The sequence below is a fragment of the Berghia stephanieae genome, chromosome 1 (genome assembly GCF_034508935.2).
Source record: "Berghia stephanieae isolate SIO BIC M18660-M18661 chromosome 1, UCSD_Bste_1.3, whole genome shotgun sequence".
Taxonomy (NCBI): domain Eukaryota; kingdom Metazoa; phylum Mollusca; class Gastropoda; order Nudibranchia; family Aeolidiidae; genus Berghia; species Berghia stephanieae.
Window position 1 is genome coordinate 66,877,993 of NC_088360.1, and position 25,139 is coordinate 66,903,131.

Sequence of the window (25,139 nt, forward strand, 5' to 3'; positions counted from 1 at the left end):
ATTATCTTAATTTCATACTAACCTGTTTGCTGGTTTTCTTCAGTCATTTCTTCTTTCAATGTAACTTCATATTCTTTCTCTAAATTGTTCTCTTTTTACATGGGCCATGCCCTAACACGTTTGCTGGAACTGTCAAATTGATCCTTCTTATAGTGGAAAACATTTATTCTTGAAAATAATTCCTCAATACCGTTGCAGTTGGTATTTGGAATGCTCCTCATGGGAACAATCTGTTTGTGACAAAAATTTTACATCAGTTTTACTGGTTAATCAGGATGCATGTCATTTCATTGGAATTATTTCAGACATTCAGCAAACGTAAAAATTCTTTCTTTCCAAGTAGTCAAATTTATAAATATTCCTGTTGAGACTAACAAGAATAGAATCATTCCTAATCTTCATGTATTATTGGTTAGTCATTTGACCCTGTCTTGATGAGCAACAAGTACTTAATCGGAGTGCAGGTAATTTTAGCATTATTTAGACCTGTAAATTCTCAGTCAATTAACTGAAATCAGTCAATTCGTCAAATTCAAATATTTTTAAAAAGGAAAGAAAGAAATGAAGAAGAAAGAAAGAATTCATGAATCGTAGTCGAATGACCGTGAAGTTATTCGGAATGTTCCACAGCGCTACGCATAATCATGGGCCGTTTATGTTGCGACGGCTAAGCGACGCTTCTTAGAATTGCCGTGTCTGAACACACCCCAGTGTATTTTCACACAGCCTTCGTGAAATTATCTTTTCACTTTCCAAACCTGTCGTGATCCCAATGGTAGCCAATTTTAACTGAGCCGACGAGCGATAAATTTCACTGTTTCGTCTAAGCCAAAATTGACCACATTTACTTGCCAGAACCTAAAATTATTAAAAAGTTTAATGCGAATGCCGGAAGTGTGTTATGAAGACACCTTCAAATCGAAAGTTATATGATTGCTACATCTTGATTACCTCACGTTGTAAACAAACTGGTTGACCGTTTCTCACTGATGTGGGTACCTAATTATAAGAAACAATTGTAAGTAGCCTAATTAATTCCCACGTAAATTAGTTTTCTGCCATTGTTTTGCTCAAGTGAGCTTGCTGTTTACTATTCATCTCGATTCTTTGGATTTTTCTGATACAAAACGAAGAGTTTCAGTGAGGTTCAGTTTCAGTCTCAGTCTCGGGAGTCTCAGTCTCAGTCAATTTTTATAGAGCTCATTTACAGGTCTAATTATTGATTTGGGTTTGACAAAGCAAATCGGGGTGATTAAAAGTGCTGCAATTTATGTTGAAATAATATTAATGTGGCTTTGATTCATTTGGCCTCTTTTTGTGATAGGGTTGTAAAGACAATTCCGTATAAGTTATAAGACAGGATAACAGACAGTGCAACCTATGGATAACGACACCCCTGAATAACGACAACCCCTGGATAGTGACATTGACCTCTGGTCCCGATTTTTTTGCTCTATATTATTAGTAATAAAACCCCCCAACGAGCCTCAGATAACATTGTGAAACATGTGCATAGTGTTTCTCCTTTATTGGCCCACACTTCACACCCCATTGATAGCACATGAGGTTTTGAACGAAAGAGAATCCTGAATGGTTTGGGCTGGTAAAAGATTTCAGTCTGGTTCAGGGGTGTTGTGTAATTGAAGGAGGGCTCCGAGGAACTTATTGTTATTAAGACAACCACAAGGGCCGATGTTCAACAGAAATAGTTTTGCAGTGAATTCTTGTCTACCGTCACTTGACAACTCCTCAGGAACCCCAAATTGCCTAAATGTAGCGAAGAGGGAATGTAACCAGGCGATGAACCATGCATTCCTTACTAAGCGCTCCCAGATTGGGTGGAAAAAGTGCAGACCAACCTGATAACCGTCCCAGTTACCAGATAGTGGTGACATCCAAACTCAAAGAAGTCAGAAAAGACTTGCTCGAAAGGGGTGGAAGGTGGGAATGATAGTTGAGACGGTAGAGGGGTGCATTCGAGGCATCTTGATCATGTATCCTGGATACTTGCAGTCATGCAAAGCCAAAGACAATAGATTGTGCTCGAAGCTGCATAGATAACCCTGATTGGCTGAGTGCAAATTTAATAAAGTTCACTCAGTTATTTAACCGAGTTAGTTTTTCACTTTCATCTTTCTGTACTTATTACTACATTTACTTTGAGCTCTCTCTCTCTCTCTTTAACACACACACACATACACAAATCAATAAAGTGCACTAGGTTCTTTAGCCTCGAATAATATTTTTCACTGTTCATCTTCCTGTACTTACCAATGATAGATCATCACAAACACTTTGATCTCAAACTCTCTCTCTCTCTCTCTCTCTCTCTCTCTCTCTCTCTCTCTCTCTCTCTCTCTCTCTCTCTCTCTCTCTCTCTCTCTCTCTCTCTCTCTCTCTCTCTCTCTCTCTCTCTCTCTCTCGCTCTCTCTCTCTCTCTCTCTCTCTCTTTCTCTCTCTCTCTTCCTCCCTCCCTCAACAATATTGTAGAAGTTGATCATAATTATACTTTGAATATTTTATATATTATGTATATAGCCATCTATCTATCTACCTACCTATTCATCTATCTATATATTTATCCATCTATTAGTCTCTCTTTCTGTCTGAGTGGGGTTCCTGGCCTCCCATAGTGGGGAGGGAGACATTTACAGTGTCTTCTATCCCCCTATATGTGTTTTCGAATATGCTTTCTGTCTTAGTCTCGGAATGAGATTACTTGGTTTTGTCCTGGCTCTGGCCCGATACCTTGGCTGGGAGGAAACAGTTTTGGGAGATGATATTTTTTGCCTTGTAAATCGTCTGCCTGTTATGCACTTTATTAATTTGTTGTTTTATATAATAATCTGTAAACATTTGAGTGTATTCCTATTAGTGGAGACCTGTGCTTGTGTCTGGATGGGGCTTTTAGGTGATCTCAAACTAAGTACTTTGATAGTGTCCTATTAGAATCTACATCTGTTTCTAATTTGAATAAAATCTCCTTTGTCTTACTTTTTCGTGGGTGCTTTAATTGTTATTCTTTAACTTTTTACTATCCCATTTTCTTCCTTTCTACTGGCGCTGATATGACCTTAATGTGTTGCAAGCACTGTAACACCATTAAAACAATAACAAATCTCTCTTTCTGTCTTCAAATGCACCCGCACGCGCGCAACACACACACACACACACACACACACACTTATAATTCAATTTAATTACAATGTTTAATGCAATTGTCAATATGAAACATACGTTAATTTGATATTTATGATTAACAAATGAAACACACATACAACAATAAAATTTTTCACTTTCATCTTTCTGTACCCAACACTACATTCACTTTGAGCAGTCTCTCTCTCTCTCTCTCTCTCTCTCTCTCTCTCTCTCTCTCTCCTCTCTCTCTCTCTCCTCTCTCCTCTCTCTCTCCTCCTCTCAGACACCCCAAGCACACAAAAATACACTTTCTGTCCCTTTGTCAGACAAACCTAAATCAATATAGTTGATCATGTCCATTTCACATGAGTCATCAATCTTTCTCTCTTCACCCACAAGCACACACCGTATCATCATCATCAACAATAACAACATCACTGCCCCTACTAATACAACCACCACACCATCATTTCACGAAGCACCACCACTACACAAACCACCTCCACCACATCATCATCATCACTAACACCTTTACTGCATCACCCAGCACTATACATTGACATCACATCACTACCACTGCTGCAACCACCCTATACTACCACTACCACTACTACTTTTACTATACTACAACTACCACCACAACTAACTACTACACTTCTCCTACTACTCAACTACTACTCCACTACTAACTACTACTACACTACTACTCTACTTACTACTACTACTACTACTACTCCTCCTACTACTCCTACTACTACTACTACTACTACTACTACTACTACTACTACTACTACTACTACTACTACTACTACTACTACTACTACTGCTTTTACTACTACTATTGCTACTATTACTACTACTTTTATTAGTACTATTACTACTACTTTTATTAGTACTACTACTACTACTACTACTACTACTACTACTACTACTACTACTACTACTACTACTACTACTACTACCACCACTACTACTTTTACTAGTACTACTACTACTTTTACTAGTGCTACTACTACTACCACCACTACTACTACTACTACAACTACTACTACTACTGCTACCGCTACAACAACTAATACTGCTACGACTACTACTGCTGCTGTTGCTACTACTACTATTACTACTACTACTTCTGCTGCTACTACTATACTACTACTACTACTACTACTACTACTACTACTACTACTACTACTACTACTACTACTACTACTACTTCTGCTACTGCTACTACTACTACTACTACTACTACTACTACTACTACTACTACTACTACTACTACTACTTCTGCTACTGCTACTACTACTACTACTACTACTACTACTACTACTACTACTACTACTACTACTATTACTACTGCTGCTGCTGCTACTGTTATTACTACTACTACCACTATATTATCACTACTGTTACTACTACTACTACTACTACTACTACTACTACTACTACTATTACTATTACTACTGCTGCTGCTGCTACTGTTATTACTACTACTACTACCACTATATTATCACTACTGTTACTACTACTACTACTACTACTACTACTACTACTACTACTACTACTACTACTACTACTATTACTACTGCTGCTGCTGCTACTGTTATTACTACTACTACCACTATATTATCACTACTGTTACTACTACTACTACTACTACTACTACTACTTCTTCTTCTTCTTACTCTTGTTGATTTTGGGTTTTGTGCACTGAATCATTCTTTATTTTTTAAATTGTGGACCATCCATGAGACTCGACCTTCTGTTCTTCTTTCATTATCACTTTTTTTTTATCAAGGCCAATGTTTATTTACTTTGGAGACAGCTGTTCAGCTATCTTGTCATGTGTTTTCATTTCTAGTGAACGTTATGTTGTGTTTTGTTAGCTTTTTATGTCTCCTCTCAAGGGAAATAGTCTTCCTTTTCATTTTGACCAAATTGATAAAATGTCCCTTTCGCTGATAGGAAATGTAAGTACATGTACTTTAATCGATGCCAGGTTTCTCAAGGACATCACACTTGTTTTTAAAAATTCTTAAAGCCGTGTCTGAGAAAAAAAAATAGATTGAGTGATATGACGTAAAACAATTTTCCTAATTTTCTTTTGAGAGTCACATGCTTAATACTAATACCATATGAATAAGACTATTGATTATAGTGTGCCTTATTCATCTTAAATTAGACAAGGAAAGGGAAGGGGATCCAAGAAGAATTAACATTAAGAAAAGAATCTTTTACCTTGTTTACATTCATGCACACACAATCAATGATTTATGGATACGGCCCTCTTTCTCTCTGTGTGCATATCTCTATACATCTCTCTTTCTGTTTCTCTCTCTCTATCTAATCTATCTCTCTCTCTTTCTGCATATCTCTATTCATCTCTCTTCCTGTTTCTATATGTCTCCTCTCTCTCTCTCTCTCTCTCTCTCTCTCTCTCTCTCTCTCTCTCTCTCTCTCTCTCTCTCTCTCTCTCTCTCTCTCTCTCTCTCTCTCTCTCCATATATACACACACACACACACATATCTGTCTCCCTGCCTATAAACCACACACGCAAGACGAGATGTTATAATACATAGCAGCAGTCCTTTGCAAAATGTACACAGAATCAAGCTGGGATCAGATTAAACAATTTGCTATCAGGCATTGCCCTTGGAATATTTAAAAGATGACAAAGGATCCCTTGACTAATGAGTTGTCTCCCTTGTGTTGGCTGTTTGCCAAGATGTTTGTTTTAGACGGGTTGTCTATTTAGATTGACCTCTCATCAGGTGACTGGGAAGGAGCACAGGCTATTTGATTTCTCAGGTGTTGTGTCTGTTTTGCTGGCAAATATTACACTGTATGTTTAGTTTACAACATGACTGGTTACAAAAATTGGGGTTTGTGTCTGTGGTTTATAAGATGATGATTTGTCTCAGTTTTAATTTTCGAAGAAACCATTTGTGTCTGTATGATATTGCACAATGTGCTGTAATTTATATTGAAGAAGTTCTTTATTTCGTTTACATGAGATTTCATATTCAATATTCATTTATTATAAATGACAGGGAAATATTAGAATTGAATTGCCATTGCTTGTGAGCAGTTTTATTGCCAAAAATACTTGTATTAATAAAATCAGAGCTTTACTAATTAAACGAAATTTTGATGATTTTTGAAAATTTGAAGCTATAGGAACTGTCAGTATCAGAATAGAATAATTGCCCCCAAATGTCAAGTAACATTTTATAAAGGTTGTGAAAAGTTATTGGTTATCGACTATTCTTTTAACAATTCATTTATTCTTTTAACAGTCTGTTTTTGGTTTGCTTATTTTTTTCTACTTTGGTACATTAATAATGCTTTTACACAACACTGGCTGCCACTCTCAAACTGCTCCTCCCCCTGTTGTGGGTCCTCAGACAACGATTTACAGCTCAAACTATATTTCTACATACAATAGCCACCAATCTGCGCTTCCACATCAACCTGTCACCCCGTGTGAGGATTACTTTGGACATTGTAATCAAACACCTTGTATTCCTTCCTACCCATCCCAACATGCTGCATTCTACCCAGGGTTTGAAGCTACAGCACAATCACAGTCACCACAAATCAATTCATTTATGGGATGTCCATGCCCTCCTTCATCTAGCCAGCAGTCTTTTTTACACCAAATTCTTACAGGCCAAGGTTATCAAAATGATGCCTGGGAATTCCAAAGTGTCAACAACAGCTTAAACCGTTCAAATAATTCAGCTTTTGGAGTAATGCAGGAAGACTTTTCTTCTTACTCATTTGGATCTAGTTGTTGTTTTGGTGATAGTGTGAAACCAACTGGGTTCTCCTCTATACAATTTGGACCCTAGTATATTTATTTGTTCAGCAGAATCCATCAATTTGATAGTGATGCCGAATTCTTTTTGAGGGATATGAATCATTGTGAAAGTGTGTTATAGTTTTTACAATATACTTTTTGATAACTGTGTATAATAGGCCTGTTATATGGAAATTTGAAATTGATAAGGGAATGTAAAGAGTGCAAGAAATTTTAATTTGAGGTAAAGTTTGCAAAATTAATTACTTTACTATTTTAATTTTTTTTTTAAATGGGCTTTACATGTACATGATATTTTGTTTTTAAATAGAACTCGGCCAATCTTCAGTCAATTTGTTAAAAAAAATTTTTAAGGAATATAAATAAACCCGCGTTTCGACGAATACATGAACACGACTGTAAGATATGAGACACAAATTGTGATGTAGCCTACTGTACAAGTATTGATGCTTTGTGCTCAGTTAAAATGCAAAACTATGTGTAACCTTAACACCGACTATATCCGTTGTTTACCCAGGTTACTTTTACCCCATGCCTCTTTATTAATTTTTCTGAGACAAATTAAAGGCGCAGCATCAAAGCTAAAATTTTAATTTTTACATGTTAATGGTAGCTGAATAAAACTATCTATGCACATGCTCATTTTTAATACATTTTTTTTTCAATCTTGAAAAGTAGCAAAAATCTCTAGGATTGAGTGAGTTAAATGGTTATAGTTATAGTCTGATTGATACAATTAGTCAATTAGTGAGGACTGCTCTTAATAATGGCTGGCTAAAAACAAAGAGCTGAGTGACGTTAATTTCGTTCCTTCTATATGGCCTCAATGTTTGCACATCCTGGTCTCATAGATTCATATCTTTTTGTTTGCAATATATCATTCACTCCTGAGTTACTCGGCTTGAAAAACAAAATACACACACCAAACCATACAACACGGCACGCAGGATAACAACATGGCAGGATGTGGGGGACCAGCAAGAATGGAGGGCGGGAGAAGGCACTTGTCTACAAACACGTACCCTTCGTAAAACTATAGCCTGACTCCATGGCTATCCGGTGCTTGTAACAGTCGAAAAATAAGAATTGCGTTGACAGGTGTCGCATGCATTTCCTTTATGCCAACGTACAGTATTGTGATAAATACTCACACATTGTGAGTAAGGCAGGCAGTTAAGATGTCTATGCATGAGATTCATCAAAACTTCATTTGGATAATTTATGAAGACAATGGACATAATTTGGGAATTCTCCCCTTGTTTGTTGAACCCGTGATTTGTTGAATGCATGTTCGACAAACCCGTGTTGCACTGTAATTACAAAGATTAGTGATTAGTGCCAAAACAGGCACCGTGTCAATTTAACTCAATAAAATTACTTTACTTTGTTGTTTACTTATATTGATTAAAAAACAGACTGGTTCGTATGTTAAATATCTCTAGGGATTTATAATTAATTTTCTTCTTTATTTACACAGAGTTCTTTTCTTCGTACCAATTTTGGTTTCAAAGTTTACTATCCTGCCACTAGAGAAGTTCAAGATAGTCGTGTGCCCAAAGAGTTGGTGAATCCTTCACATACACAGGACTCCACTGAGAAGGAGTTGCCTGTATCTGACCTGGTAGAGGACTCAGCAATAACAGATATGGATAACTCGGTGTCTGTTGATAATATAGAAGACAGCGAGATGTTGGCCTCTAATGAGACTGAGGCATTATCTATGGAGGATTCCATACCTCAAGATTCAGAGGAGTTCAGGATAATGATTTGATTCTTTTTGAAAAGATGGAAATTGTGAACATTTGATAAACAAAAACAAGAAGGGAATTCTTATTCCTCCCTACATTTAATTTTGAATGTAATTGATGAAAATTCTGCAGCACATTGACAATTTAAAAAAATATGTTTTGGGTTTTGGCTAGAAAACTGGAGTAAACGTTTCATTGCCAAAATGAAAAGAATGTGTTTTTACAGTGCATGGGAGAATTGAAATTTCGAAACTTTAAAGTGGTTGAATGTAATAAACCAAAATGAAGGTAATCATCTTAATCTTAAATACGTAATTTTGTTATCATATCATGGATAATGTTTTAGTTTGTTATATTCCCTCTCAACCCCCCCCCCCCCCTTCTTATACACATACACATAGATTCATTAGCCTTTCAGAGCCACCATGCACATGGAGCTGGAGTTTATCCCAGTTTCTATAGTGTAAAACGGGCATCAGCATACCGCTACCCTTTAAGTTGGATGCTAGTCTATCGCAAAGTACCTTCCATTTGATCTAACAGACAGAATTATAAGGGGTCAGAAAACAATCTGGACTTTTCCCTGGATCGATCTTGTTCTGATCCACTAATTTATCTTAACATGATATATTTTTTTATTATTGATAAATCACTTTGCATTGTTCATATCAAATTCATTGACACAGAACCTAGATACAATCCTAATTTAAGCCTTTAGTCATATTATGTTTTATGTCATATTACTTGACGTTAAAAAGTTTTGTCACAAGAGAATGAGAGTGAAAGATATTATTAAACAATTTACATATTACGTCTGGAATAAAAACTTTATGAATTTAATCACAGGTTTGTTTTGTTTTTTCTCCACGCTCTTTCTTGAATGTATCAAGTTCAATCGAATTTCTTAAATTCTAATAAATAAGTACAGACAATGCAACTTCTGGATATTGATACCCCTGAATAACAACTTTTGGATAGCGACATTGACCTCTGGTCCCGATTTTTTGCTGTAGTCTTCTTCTTCTTCAAGCACCAAGTCTGTGCCAGACATCGGTGATCATGATACGCCATTCATCTCTCTGATCAGATAAAAAACTAATATTACTCTTCTCTTTCTTTGTCACCCAGCTGTTCAAACTATTCAAATATGTTTTTCTTGGTCTACCTTTACTCTTTTTACCTTCTATCTTTCCTGTGAGAGCAAGATGTTCAATACATTTATGTCGATTTAGGTGTCCTAAAAATTGCATTTGTCTTTTTCTTGTTGTACGAATTAATAGCCTTTTAGTTTCAGCTTGCTCTAATACTTCTTCATTAGTTTTCCTCTCTGTCCATGAGATTCTTAACATCCTTCTAAGAAACCACATTTCTGCTGCCTCCAGTTTCTTTCTAATGTCTTCTGTAATTGTCCAGCTTTAGCAGCCATATAATAATACTGACCATAGGTAGGCCTTCAAAACCCTATGTTTTGTTGTCATTGAGTCATTGAGATATTGTGGTTTTAAAAAATTAGACTCATTTTATTAAAACTATCTTTAGCTATTGCAATTCTTCGTTTTATTTCTGTGTTGCATCTGTCATCTGAAGTTATTATGTATCCAAGACATTTAAATCCTGAACTTGTTTTATAGTTTTTCCATTGCTTATTAAGTTGCATATTGGATTTCTTTCTCTCCTTGATACAACCATGCATTCTGTCTTTTTTTACATTTAAGTATAACTCCACACGTTCACTCTCTGTGACTATTTTAATGAGGAGTAGTTGTAAATTTTCTTTTGAGTCTGAAATTAGTTCTGTGTCATCTGCATATCTTATATTATTGATATTCTCACCATTGATCTTAATGCCTGGGCTATCTCCTAAAGTTCTAATAATTGTTTCGCTGTAGATATTGAAAAGGTCTGGTGACAAAACACATCCTTGTCTAACACCTCGTTTAATTTGTATATATTTACTTAATTCTCCTTCAATCCTGACGGCTGCACTTTGTTTCCAATATAAGTTTCTAATAATTCTAAGATCTTTTCCGTCTATGTCTAGTCCTTCAAGGATATTAAATAGTTCACAATGTCTAACTTTATCAAATGCCTTTGAGTAATCAATAAAGCAAATAAATAAGTCTTTCTGGACTTCAATACATCTTTCCATCAACATTGATAAGGTGAAAGCATTTCTTGTACCTTTGTCGGGGACAAATCCAAATTGAGTTCTTGATTTCTCTGGTTTTATACTTTTCCTCATTCTGTTCATTAGTACTCTTAAGAAAATTTTCGTGAAGTGACTCATAAGACTAATCGTTCGGTGTAACTCGCATTCCGTGGCCCCTGATGACTTTGGAAGTGTCATAAACACTGACTTTAATAAATCATCTGGAATTTTACCACTGTCATATATCTTATTCAATAGATTTGTCACTGTGTTTAAACCTAAATCCTCTAATGTTATGATAATTTCTATTGGGATATTATCAGGGCCTGTTGCTTTGCCTAACTTCATTTTTTTGATAGCTGCTTCTACTTCTTCTTTTAAAATTGGTGGCCCGTCTATCCAATGTTTATTGTTAGTTTTTCTCTTTCATCATAAAAAAGTTCCTCTATATACTCTGACCATCTATTCAACTTTTCTCTTTTTTATTCTGTTAATGAGTAATCAGCCATCATGAAAATTCTTGGGAAAGTACAGCAGTGGTTTCCCGTTGCCTACTGCTGTAGTAAAAACCCTAAAATAGCAACATCGATGTAGCAATAATTGGCAGTTGACACCAACACTAGATACAAAAAATATACCCCTGGGTGGGGTTCCGACCACAGACTATCGCAGACGGGAAAACAGCCACTTTTTATTGGCTAATCGCCGCCATCGTATTTAAGATGTAAGCAGTTATCGGATGAATCGAGAATAGAGAGAGAGACTGACGATATACGGGGTTTCCAGAAAACTGGCAGCATAAAATTATATGAGAAAACAGTAAACATTGGCATTTCAGGGATAGAACAGACGCGTCGTTAGCAAAAATTACATAAAAATAAATACATAAACAAAATGCTGTGAGGGTGTGATGAAAATGTGTGAACTTCATCGCCGATGAACTTGGTCATCAATCCATCCAACTATCAATCTATTATACTTCTACTACTACTACTACAACTTACACTACCACTACTTCTACTACTACCACTTCTATGACGACTGCAACGAGAGAGAGAAGTGTGGGGGGTGTTCTTCTTTTGCCCTCTCACCATAGACTTGTCTACATTGTTAGACATGCGGATGGATGCCGCAATTTCGCACGTTCTTCACATTTCACACCTAGTATCTACAGTGGAAACCTGACAGGGATGGTGGGACCAGAGCAAAAGTCCTTTTATAGCCGATCCCCGTTACATCAGAAATATAAGGGAAATAAGCACATAATTGACTTTTTCAAGTGATCTAATACATCGATTACCTCCCTTGCAAAAAATAAAAAACTGCATGCGGCGGATTGTGCGCAATGTTTATTATAATAAGATCTAGATATAACTTTTTTTTCTTTTACATTTTTTTATTTCAAACTTTATTATTCATCAATGAAATAAAAGACAAGTGGGAACCAGTTGGCTTCAGGCATGTGCCCTCCCCCCCCCCCCCCCCCCCCCCCCCCCAAAGGTACTATCCCTCCTTAGTCAGACAAAACTTGTTTAAAATGAACATAATATTATATTATTATTATTTAAAAGGAGAAATTGAATGGGACCTTATCACAAACATTGTTTTTTAAAGAACCCCTTTAAAGAAATCCTTGATTGAAGTCTTCTTGATGAGTGTCTTCAACAAAACTTCTTATGTCCTCCAATTGGTAAAAACGTTCACTGCTACCAGCCTAGTAGTATCTAGTCCTGTGTTATCTATGTTCCTCACCGTGCGACAAGGCCTAAAATTTAGCAGTTTTCCTTCTTGATTGTTCCCGTGTGAAAAGGCAATGTCCCTGTTATAGCGGATTTGGTTCAAGTGAGGCCATGCTATAACCGATAATTTTTAATAGAGACAAAGAGAGGTAAAAAAACGGGGATTTGAAAAATCCCTGTTATAGCCGAGCCTGTTATAAATGGTTTCCACTGTACTAATACTAGGTATGTCTCATCATCAGTTAGAGAGACTGATCAGCAAGTTCAAAGAGGTGAGTTTCACTCTTTGTGTCTTCTCATTAATATGTGGAATGTCAGTTGATAGTTATGTAACATCAAAAAGAAATGTTAATCGTCTCCACAAAATTCATCAAGAATCAGAGTAGGAGGAGCTTATTTTACCTACCGTTGTTACGCCAATTGCTGGACAATACGATTTGTCATTCTATCAGCTAATTGGGAGGGGCATAGAAATTATGGTCAATTTTAATTGGTTGATTGAAGAGTGTATAGAGAGAGGGAATTTGTCAGGGGTGGGATTAAAATGCTTGAAAAGAATATGTGTGTGGGGGGGGGGGGGATAGAAAAGGTACTAGCCATTCATTCGGATTTATTTTTACTTTTCATTGTTTATTGTTTCCTTTATTAACGGAGAGCCTGTGCCCGAATCACATTGATAGTGTGCCCATGGAATCTACATTAATTTGTTCCCTATTTGAACCAATTTTGTCTTAACTCTTTCTTGCGTTCTTTAATTGTAATTGTAGAATATTTCTTATAACAATGAAAATATACATCCAAGTTTTCCGATTTGGGAGTATTTTTTAAAATTGTTTTTGTTTTTTATTTTATTTACAAATATAAACACAATTTCAGTGAATGGTCGTGTGTTTTCAGTTTTGAACATGTCTCTCAAAAATTATAAAGGAATAAATATTGCATAATCTATATTGAGAATTTTCATATTTTCACCATACTCAATGCGCTTCACAATGCTTCAGTTATTCCACATGGAACGACATTTAAGTTTCATATAATACATATCTTTTGTAACGTGTCCGCTTTATAATGACATTCTTGAATTATATGTCACTGCCACGATGATGATCATCATCATTTTATATTGGCATCAATATGAACCAAAATGAATATCCATTTCTTTGAACAATATAAAGTTCTTTTATTATTATTATTATTATGAGTATCATTATTATTATTTATCAAGGTACCCACTCTCCCCTGTCGAATGCATTGGATAGTTGTAGAAGTAGTAGTAGTAGTTTTACAGTTTCCATCAATGCCTATCGCCAGTTATTTATTCACACTGACAACGGTTGGGGTTAATTTATTAAAATGCGTTATAAAAATTTCCACGTTCTCCTCACCTTTAATCCATTCCTTTTAATATGTAACACCATTGTGTCATAAAACAGTTACGTGTGAAATGAAAAAGCAAGTCCGAACAGCAGATTCAAAGAGACAGTCCCACTCATTAATATGCATCGAGTCGATTAATGGCAGTGTGTAAAATCAAAGAATTGCATGAACCGGTTGTCGGTCCAGGGATGGTAAATTTAATTGGATGCATGTCATAAATAATCAGCATGGGAGGGGCTTAGATAGACAGATAGATAGATCCAAGTAAACAAGTACCTCTCTCTTTTGTCTATTTGTCGATGTATGCTTGATTTCTATTGCTACCATTGTTAAGTTAATTGTTATTAATATAAACCCAAAAAAAAAAAAAAAGTTTAAAAAAGTGAGATTCATATAACGCAATATCCACTAATGTGCTCAAAGTGCTTTACAAGGGGTCCCTGGTAAACAGCAACATTTAACTTGTAGGATATTAAAAAAAAAAAAAAAAAAATTATTATAAACCCGATCAATGGAGCCAAGCCTAAGATGTACAAGTAAAAGTGTAGTTTAACTTTAACATGTCTAATTTAGTTTATCATAAACCTGACCTTTTTTTTCTATTTTCCGTCCACAAATAAAGGTTAAACAAGCTCAATCAAAGTCATTAAAACAGAGATTAAATCGTACAGCGTCCCTGGTTGCATAAAATGGCGGCGCTCGACCTCTCACAAGCCACTTTTGATGACGTTTTCCCCCCTGTTGTCCTATCTAGTCCTGTGTTATCTATGGTTCCGACCTCCCATAGTGGGCAGGGAGGTATTTGCTGTGTGGTCTATATCCCTATATCTGTTTTTCAATTGCTTTCTGTCTATGTCTTAGAATGAGATTGCTTTGGTTTTGTCCTGACCCTGGTCAGAGTCCTTGGCTGAGAGGGAAACAGTCGAATATATAGTTATAGTTTTGGAGATGATATTTTTTCCTGGTAAACATCTTGTGTTGTGTGGGTACTGATATTTTTAAAATTTTTAACATGTGATTTGTAAACATTGGAGTGTCCTCTTAGTTGGATCTAGTGCTGGTGTCTGGGTGATACATTGAGGTGATCTCAAACTACGTACACTGATATAGTGTGCTCTTGGAATCTGTCTGTTCCCTATTTGTACCATTCCCCTTTGTCTTTTCCTCGTCCTTTTAATTGTACATCTAGAATGTTTTACTATCCAATTTTTTTCCTTTTTACTGGCGCTGATATGACCTAAATGTTTTGCAAGCACAAATAAAAAATTACCCTAATAGTAATAGGCAAGCGACCAACGTCATCTCGTCCTCTTAGCCATTAAGTGCTTTGAGATGTTTGGTTCATGGAAAGCGCTCAACAAATGTCATTTAATAATGATAATAATAATAAACCTTTTCTGGCCAATAAGATGCCCTACTGATTAAAACGAGTTTTGTCATTTGTTTTTCAAATGACTTATTTATGCATTTTTGTGGAGAATGTTGTTACAAAACGACCTTTTGATGAAGCCCCAAATGTTCTGACTTCTGGCCCCATCTGCAAAAATTATTGCGAACAAGCTTCAAGCAGTAGCACAGCGATTGGCTCCCACTACCCACACCCTTATTATCCCGTTTTTTCCATATAGTCTGCCAGACCTTAAATCGGATCTCTGCCACCCATATACAAACCACACAGTGGAAAGATATTCGGCCACCCGGCAAAGTCTCAAACAGCCATCCCAAAAATCAGTCTTACAACACCAGGTGTTAATACGCGGCTTTTCTCAGAGCCCAGCCTGTGCCTGCACCGGTCACCAGGCAGGATGCAAATGCAACGGCCTAAGCCTTCCCAACCACGTAAACGGTTGAAGCTCTGCGCACTTGTGCGACTGGGACAATCTGGGTCCAATTACTCCTACCAATGATTGGCTTAATGTAGATAACGACATCATTTTCTGGTATTGGGCAATGTCGACTCCTAGATAACGACATTGCCCAATACCAGAAAATGATGTCGTTATCTAGGAGTTGCACTGTAGATTTTCGTTCTTTCTCCTCTCTCTTATTGTTTTATCAAATGTTTCAGGTCAGTCTCAGACTGCTTAACAAGCGGCCTTCGTTATCATTATCAAGAACTCACTAAATTAAGCCAGAAGCTTGTATAAATCTGGACCGACGTTAAGCGACCCATATATTTAATGTATAAATTATAAAATTTTTGTAAATAATTAGAAATGCGATCTTTTTCAATCAAACTCACTCACATTTAATCCACACACACATGCTTAACACATTACTGATGTGGACTTAACTGTATTAGTAATAGTATTAGAGCTATACTAATACAGTTAAGGCCACATAGAGAGCAAGGGCAGCTTTTGTTTCTGTCCAATGCAAACAAAAGATAAAAAAAAATTATCAACAAACCTCCATTTTGTTCGAGATTTCCATATGTAAAGTTTATTTAATATTAGGCTTTCGCCAATAATTCATACAATTTGATGACAACATAAATGAAAGTGAGTTTTAAAAAAAGGTAAATGAACCAAAAAATAAAATGATACCATTAATAACAACACAAAAAAAACCCCAAAAATACAACGGTAATATCACCAATACTTAGAATAATATGTTTATGTTTTTAAGGGTTTTACGGCGCTCGCAATACTTATGTATCATATCAGCGCCAGTAAAAAGGAAGAAAACGGAATAGTAATAAGTTCTAGAATTACAATTAAAGCACCCAAGAAAAGGTAAGACAAAGGGGAATTGGTTCAAATAGGAAACAGGTGTACATTCCAAGAGCACACTACCAAAGTACTTAGTTTGAGATCACCTAAAAGTCTCATCCAGACACAAGCACAAAAGCCCCACTAAGAGGAACACACTCAAATGTTTACAAATCATATTTAAAAAATGAAAAGAGTAACAGTACATAACAGAGGAAAAAAATATCATCTCTCAAAACAATAACTATACATTCGACTGTTTCCCTCTCAGCCAAGGTCAGGACAAAACCAAGCAATCTCACTCCAAGACAAAGACAGAAAGCAATTGGAAAACAGATAAGAAGGGATAGAAGACACAGCAAGTACCTCCCTGCCCACTATGGGAGCTTAATAATAATAATTATAATAATAGTAGTAGTAGAAATAACAGAAGCACAACAGCAATAATATCTAGTATTGTTTTTATAAATGAGCTTATACTTATATCCCAGTTGATGGTGATTCTGTTTCGGATAATAAAGCTATTGACATCTAGTAACACTAGGTGTAACCAAATGCTTTGGTCTAGGTGATCCTTTTCCTCGTTTATTCCAACATAAATAGCCCATCTCCTCTCTATCTTATATAACACATTTCTATCACTAATTAAAATTCTAGATTGTAATTTTGTGAACGTTGCAGTCATTTATCAAGGACAATAGAAACAAACCTAGAAGTTACAGACATATTAGTTTAATGTATTGTTAGGTAGGATTACAGAATTATTTCTCAAAGACAAAATAATGAATCTTTGAGAATATCACAAACATTTAACACAGAATGTTACATTTAGCGTTAATAATAATGATAGCCTACTATAATTATGAAAATTATAATAATGAGAATTATTTATATTGCACAACTCGTACTTCACCAGGTAGAGGCTGCTAAAGGCAAGCAATGCCATGAAAATCATATAATGTTGTATCTATTATGAGAACAGGGTTCCTCTTTGGGTTTACTCTTTTACAGCCCATAAACTGGCTGCACTCACATTGGCAAGTTGTAATGGGCTTGGGTTAACTTGTGTACATACCAGGTGACTCAGAAAAACTGTCCCCTGTTTGGAGGTCTCCATTTTCTTTACTATCTTACCTACGTTGAAATTCTCATGGCAAAAAAACGCCAAAAAACCCCAAAAAACAACAAATATTTAAAATCATATTGTCAAAATTAAATTTAAAAATTTAAAATGAGTAAATGTTAATTACTTGACACAACAATCCAAAACACAACGCCAAATTTAGTGATTTTAAAAGTGGTTTCTTGCATAATTTATTTCACAGTTTGGTTTATCACAATCACTTTGGTTGATTACAATCACTTGAAGTGGTAGTGGTACTCTTGTGCACTAAAAAGAACCACTATGAGTCATGAGCATTGTTTCAAAAAGAAAGATTCTTCTGAATAGCCTGAACTACATAAGCAGTGCATCCTTACTCCTACAGAAATTCATGATATCATGTTGCGTCCCCATTAAAGGTTTGCAGATACCTTTTTCGTTGATCCTGACAAATCGAAAGTGACTGCTTAATTTTACAGAGCATTTACAGAAAGACTTGTTTCCTGCTTGCAAAAAAACTTAATATTTATCCTAATATTGATTTCATTTTTTGTTCAAGACCGAACTTTAGGATTTGCCACGAGTTTCTGCATCATCAATTACCAGAACAGGACTGCAATCCACTGGATTATCACTTTGGGAAAATCCATTTGACAAAAGTTGATGAAAAACCAAACAAAACCATTTCAAATTTGGACAGAATTTCAGAAGAAAATAACATCTTGTTTGGAAAGAGGTCACTAGTTTGCACGAAGAGCGATTCTTCATTTTCTTCTCTATCTGCGCCAGGCTGTTAAAAACCAAGACAGTGCAATAACAATTCAATGCATTTTAGATGATTACATATGATATGAATAGTTTTTATTTATTTAAGATACAAGCAAGTTGGAACTCTCAACACAAGAACTTTAAAGGAAGAGTACAAAAGAAAAGAACTCGCCAATATCTTCAACGAACTCAATCTCTCTAGTCTTGCAATAGGTACTCAATACTGACTCAAATCGGCAGTTTGCGGGTGGGTGACAGCAAAATACAATGGAATTAGACAGCCCCTGATAAAAACGAACAGACAAAAAGGGCATGTTTTTCATATGTTTAGAAAGAAGAGCTCTTGGTCTTTTTAATGATACCAAAAGTTTGATGTAGAAATTAAATTTAGTATAGGTTAAGGTTTTGCGGCGTTGAAAAGACCCACCAAACGATTTTCGCGCTCTCAAACCATCTGTATTTTTCACGAACTCGAACTACAAGAGTTTCAAAATGCGATCGCTCGCATCGTATGGGGCCGATCTCTGTGTATTCGATACCATTTTAAAGCACAAAGGACAACGTGTTTCCTGATATATTTTTAGTAGTGCTATCTTTGTTGTGAAGTGTACAAAACTTGAGGTAAACATTTGGGACCGCGATATTTTGAGTAAATCGTTAATATATTTTGTTGAAAAATATATAGAATGGAAGCCCGTCCATTTTTCTCTTTAATATGTTAAATTCACGGCGATCGCATATCATCGATCCAAGCGAAGCGCTTCGAAACACTTCGATGTCAAACGGCGATACCGAAAAAGGCGACGGATATTTCACTCGATGAATACAATGGCGGCTGCGTCGGTTGGCAACGATGTCAGTGGAGTTTTGATCGCCTTTTACTAATCCCGTGTCTCAATGATGGATCACAGAAGATTGATTGGTAAGTTTAATAGCACGAAATTAGTAGAATAGCATTGTTTATTAGATTCTTGACGTTTTGATTATCATATTCCACTTATTAGCACGACCTATCGAAGTTGGGTGTTTGGCTACGTAAGAAGGAGTCAAATGAGTATGACCAGTAAACTTTACAGATCGCTCTAATTCATGTTGTTGATCTACTGGGTGGAATTTTGATTTAATTAATAAGCTAAGATATCAACTTAATGCTATCGTTGGGCTTCTTAGTATTTTCATTTTTTATTAGCATGCTAGCGAGCTTTTATAAAGGCTATGGTGTGTCGGTTCGTCTCATCAGAGTCAAGCGCCATCTTGGCGTGATGGACCATTCAAGTTGAGAAAAGTAAAGGGGGGTTGGTGCAGGTTATTTCAATAACAATGTTGTATTTAGTAATGCTTTCCCTTTCTTCTTGCTGCTTTTTTGCTTGGCATTTGTTCATTTGTTTAAGTTTTGACTCCCGTCTGTGTTGATTTTCAAGCACAGGTCAGATCTTGTCAATAGTATTTTTCAGACTGAACTCTTAGGCTAATACTGTGGAATGGACTGCTCCATATTTTGCTCGCTGTGAGGGTCTACTCATATAAGTCTGTTTTGCCTTTTGCCTAGAACAAGTCTGTATAATCATGCCTATTTATGATCATCATGTTTGCTGCTCACAGTTAATATCTGTTACCTTTTCCACCTCTCCCCCCCCCCCCCCCCCCCCAGTTGATGATGTCTATGACAACTTGCAGTCTCATTTCCTTCACTGTGGTAAAGGAAGACCGAACTCTTTGAGGAGTGACATACATCTGAACAACAGACTTCTTGTCCAGCTTGATTACTTGCAGCAAGAAAGTTCCAAGCCCTGGACCGTGGTATGTTATCAATGCAATTTTTATTTTGAATTTCATATCGCCAGATCAACAGGCATTTTTACTGACAGCTTACACTGATTAATCGATGGAGATTCAATGCCCAGTTTCTATATTATGAAACATACTTTCTGACCACACTGGTGTATTAGTGTAGGTATTGTATCACTACCCCCCCCCCCCCTCTTTGATAGAATGGCTGGTGCCCACTTTCTATAGCAAGTCAAGTTAACCCTTTCACGGCTACGTTAGATTCTAACCGAACCAAAATCAAATCTACTTTTATCATAGCGCTCGAGTCGCATCACAGGGACTAATTTATAGGTGAAAACTACAGGATCGAATCAAATTTGACCCAATATCCAGTCTAGCCATGAAAGGGTTAATCACTGGTTTGGGATGGAGTAGGTATACTGTTTTTATACATTTCCTTTATTCCTTATATGTTGCAGATACTGTAAAAACCAGTTGCAGTCGAGGGACCTGATAATCATTTTCGTTTATGTATAGTGTATGAACAGGATTTTTTTGTGCAGCTTTGATTGTCTTTCCATTTTGGCGGTTCAAACATTTTTTATTGTAGGCATACTTTCAATGTTTTTGCAGGGAATAGAGAGGTATTCCTGTACTCTTTGTTGACTTGCCTTTCCATTGTTTTGGATTTTTAGTGTGATGTGTAATTATCAATTAAGACTGATATGTTCTTTTATCTCTTTTCCAGGTGAATGACTGGTTGATCAAGATTAATCCACTTGTAGATGGACTGACAACGAGCCCAACACACCTCTTGAATCTTGTACGCAGGACTGCGAAGCAGTTTCTACGTTTTGATGACGAGTCGTCCGCTATTGCCTTCCTAAACGCCGATGTGGACATTAATTTCATTTCTGAGGCACTATCAGCTATCGGAATTAGTAAGGCAACGATTGCTTCACCCCCTGACACTGAACTTGTACCCTCTGTGGTGATTTCAAATCAGGTGATCGTGGATTTGGAACTTTTTCGGGTCTCCCAAGGATTACCTGCAAAATTGATTTTTCAGTGGATCACCAGATTGACCGGCTGTGTTGAGAAAAAACTTCCCTATGCTGTAAAGACTATTTATAGCAAGTATCTGTCGCTTAATAAAGACAAAGATAAAAACCGCGTCATGGACTACCTAACATCTGACTTCGGACTGGCAAATCCCCCCCTTTTTCCCAGACCCACGCAACTCCCTCCCTCTCCCAAACCTACGCACCCCCCTCCCTCTCCCAAATATATCACAAAGCATTGTGATAAGTGCCAGTCACTTCTTGCTGAGAGAGGTGACCTACTATCAGTAATTACTTCTCTTCAGGAGGAAAAGTCTTCATTGCTCGATATTTTACAAGACCAACTTTCCTCTCGTCACCATTCACTGGAAAATCAACGGATTATTTTCAGGTCAAAGAGTGTGAAGCGTCTTGCTAAATTAAAGCGGGGTCTGGTTCAATCACGACGGAAGAATCGTCATTTAGAAAGTGAACTATCATGTTTATTAACTGATCGTGATAATGCTCAATTGGTCATCAAAGACAACAAGAAAAAGATGCGGGACATGAGGAAGGAGGCTGATGACCTAACTTCAGAGTTAGAGATAACAAAACTTAAATTAGGGGAGAAAGTGGAGGGTTGGGATGTTTGTTTAAAGTGAGGCGACAAAAATGCCTATACCGATGATGTAAGGGTTGCTGTGATATCCCTCATAACATATGCAGGCGTTGCAGCTGCCAATGTTGGTAATGTTTTTACCATTGTTGCTAATAATATTTTTCATCATAACTTTGTCGGCCCTTTGCCATGTATGTACACTTGTTTAAAAATGCTTGATGAGGGTTATGTTATTAGTAATATTCATGCTGCTGAGAGTGTTCTTAAATCTAATAATGTAACAATGCATTGTGATGGTACTTCTCGTGACCATAAAAAAGTTGTCAGTCACCAATTGTCAACCGATTTAGGGGATACGTTGTACTTGGGTTTTCTTCCTATTGCATCTGAGAATGCTGTCAGTTTATTAGAAATTTCTTTGGGTGTTTTAAAAGACCTCGCCATTTGTTATGAGGCATTTTCATACTCTACTTTAGATGAGATTCGTCATGAATTGATAAGTAAAGTGACGAGTGTTATGTCTGATCGTGCTGCAGCCATGAAACTTTGGGGTCGTTTGATTGGGGAGAGGTTTGTTTCAGAATTAGATTTTTTGTTTTTGAAAGTCAGTGGACCTTACTGGAAACTTGTTAACAGCAATGTTAAATATTATGATTTTCATGTGTATGTAAAGCTTATGTACAATTCTTTTCTCTCTGCCATTGACAACCCTGAGTTATTGTGAGATCCCACTACCAAAACTGTATTTTCTGGTGATTTTGCCATTGAGTCTAAGACATGGAATGCTGTGCATGATTTTGTGGGAAGCTGTGGGACAGAAAATAAGACTGATAAATCTTACTGTGAAAGCTGTTTGCATTGAATGTGCGGCTGTGACAAAGAGACAGCTGGGTGATTTCCTTGATGGTGGAAAATTTGAATCTATGGATGTGATAACGTCAAGAGAGATTAGTCATTGTCCATTGATAAATCTCATTGGGGAAAGCTCCTTTGGAGATTATGATTACGATATGTCAAAGCGCAGAAATGCATCATTGCATAGTCGCTCTGCTGTCCACAGTTTTAAACGTAATAAGACACTGCAATTTTTGAACAAAAAGTCTTTTAGGGAGCGTTCCAAAGTCCTTGCTATTGCTCGAAAACTTGGGCCTGACTTTAGAAAAATCAACAGAGATCAGACAGCAGTTTGCTAAGAACCAGGATAAGAAGATCCAGAGAAATATGTCTCAGCTGAGCAAGACTTTAAAAGTAGAAGAGGCAGTGAAAGTGAATGGTGGGCCATGTCGCATTTCAAGTGATGTTGACTTGCTTGTCTCAAAATTAAAATCTCAAGGCTTGTCCGCTTCCAAGATTAGAGAAGCTATTTCAAATGAAGTTCGTTTCCAGAAAGTGGTACTTAACAACAGATCAGTTAAATTGGGTACACTTGCCTTTATGGTATCATCACTCAAACAAACTCTTGATAACCCTGCTGAAAACACCAACACTTTATAATTATAATTTATAAATGCTATGCCGTCATTTCATTTGATACGTTTAATGGTTATTCTTGTATGATCCTTGATTTTCATTCTTTGTACTATTTACATTTTGGAAGCTTTGAGATTTTGTTTCTCTATTTAGCTGCTTCCACTTCCATAATACTTTGATCCGTACATTCAAATTTCCCATCTTTAGTACAATATCACGATCTCTACAACCTGTTTATGCTTTTAGCGTCGAGATACTGTTTTATGTTTGCGGGTTCTCTCGAAATGTCGCTATTTTCATAATATATTGCTTCATGTTCCATGATCTCTTCCACTGTTTAACTTAATAATTGACTTCTTTGTTGTGTATTAATTGGTTTAGTACTGGTTATTTTGTGTTATTTTGATGTTTTTAGCAGCTAGCTGCTGATTTGCTTTGTTTTATATTTGCTCCAAATTTTTGGCTTTTTGCGTTTTTCACGGGTATGGGTTTGTTTCATTGGTTGTATATTTTCAGTGCTGATTTATATCTATTAGGTCATTTTTGCTTTGTATTCTCCTTGAATTCTTCTTTTATTTCATATATAACTTTCTTAAATCGGACCATTTGGCGATGAGTGTTGAGGTTTTGAATGTGCATGAATTTTGTTCGTTTTCGCCATTTCTCGAAATTGTCCGAAAAGAGCCCACGGGCCATTTTTGACCAAAAAATTTTCACTGTTTGCATTTTTGGATATTCAATTTAAAAAATTGAGCGTTATCTATGTATTGGTGTCTGTTGATTTAGCAATTTTCAGAATGATGCGGGTATTTGATTGGGTTTGGTGGGTCTCCGAACTCGCTACTACAGCCATGTGGGAATTTGATCGAAATTTTCCAAATTTCAAATCTTCACAAAATGCTTCATAATCATCTTATTTCAATAAATTTGGTACCAAAATGCTCAGAATAAAAAGTTCTTTGGGGGTATATTGTTTGTTTTGGCGTTTGCATGAAACAAAAAATCAGTATTGAGTACCTACTTGCAATATCAGATCACAAGATTGTTCACACCAAGGAAGACGATATGGTCAAATACTGGAGGTTGGAGAACTGCACTCTTATCACTACCAGCGCCTGGCGAAACACTCAAGGTGCAGCTGTAGGAGGAGTAGGAAATTTAGTGAACAAACAAACAGAGAAATCTCTAGCTGAAGTCAGCTCTGTCAACATGCGGATAATGGTAGCTACTTTTAATGGAAATCCTAACACAACAGTGATATCAAACTACGCGCCAGTTGAGGGAAGTGTAGACTGCGAGACCCATTATAACAAACTCTCAGAAACCTGCAATAAGATTCCCAAGCACAACGTCCTAATTGAGTGTGGTGATTTCAATGCTCATATTGGTGAAAAGGATGCACCATTCACGTACCATGAAAGCACCAATAGCAACGGCTCTTTTCTCCTAGAACATGCCAACGAAAGTAACCTGGTTATCACAAACACGCTGAGGAGAAAGAAGAAAGGCGAGCTATAGACATACATGTCAGACATGAATGGTAGAAAAACACAGATTGACTACATCCTAGTGAATAGAAAGTGGAAGAAGCATTCAGTAGCATCAGCAGCCTAGTAGGAGATCACCATCTCGTATATGCCACAATTCGCTCGAGTCTTTGAAAAAGCAAATCAACACCATCAAAAGT

General features: G+C 36.5%; 2 protein-coding genes across 2 annotated transcripts in view; one reads left to right on the plus strand and one right to left on the minus strand.

Moving 5' to 3' along the window:
• The window catches only part of LOC144979897 (DNA polymerase epsilon subunit 2-like), a 35,278-nt gene extending 25,731 nt beyond the window's left edge, over positions 1-9,547 (plus strand). Inside the window, exon 16 of the mRNA XM_078927159.1 lies at positions 8,437-9,547. Coding sequence (XP_078783285.1) covers positions 8,437-8,730 — 294 coding nt within the window. The 3' untranslated portion in view covers positions 8,731-9,547. The remainder of the gene's footprint in view (positions 1-8,436) is intronic.
• Positions 9,548-16,386: 6,839 nt separating this feature from the next.
• Positions 16,387-25,139, minus strand: part of LOC144979909 (uncharacterized) — a 36,224-nt gene continuing 27,471 nt past the window's right edge. The window contains exon 5 of the mRNA XM_078927186.1: positions 16,387-24,590. Within this exon, the coding sequence (XP_078783312.1) occupies positions 24,580-24,590 (11 nt within the window). The 3' untranslated portion in view covers positions 16,387-24,579. The remainder of the gene's footprint in view (positions 24,591-25,139) is intronic.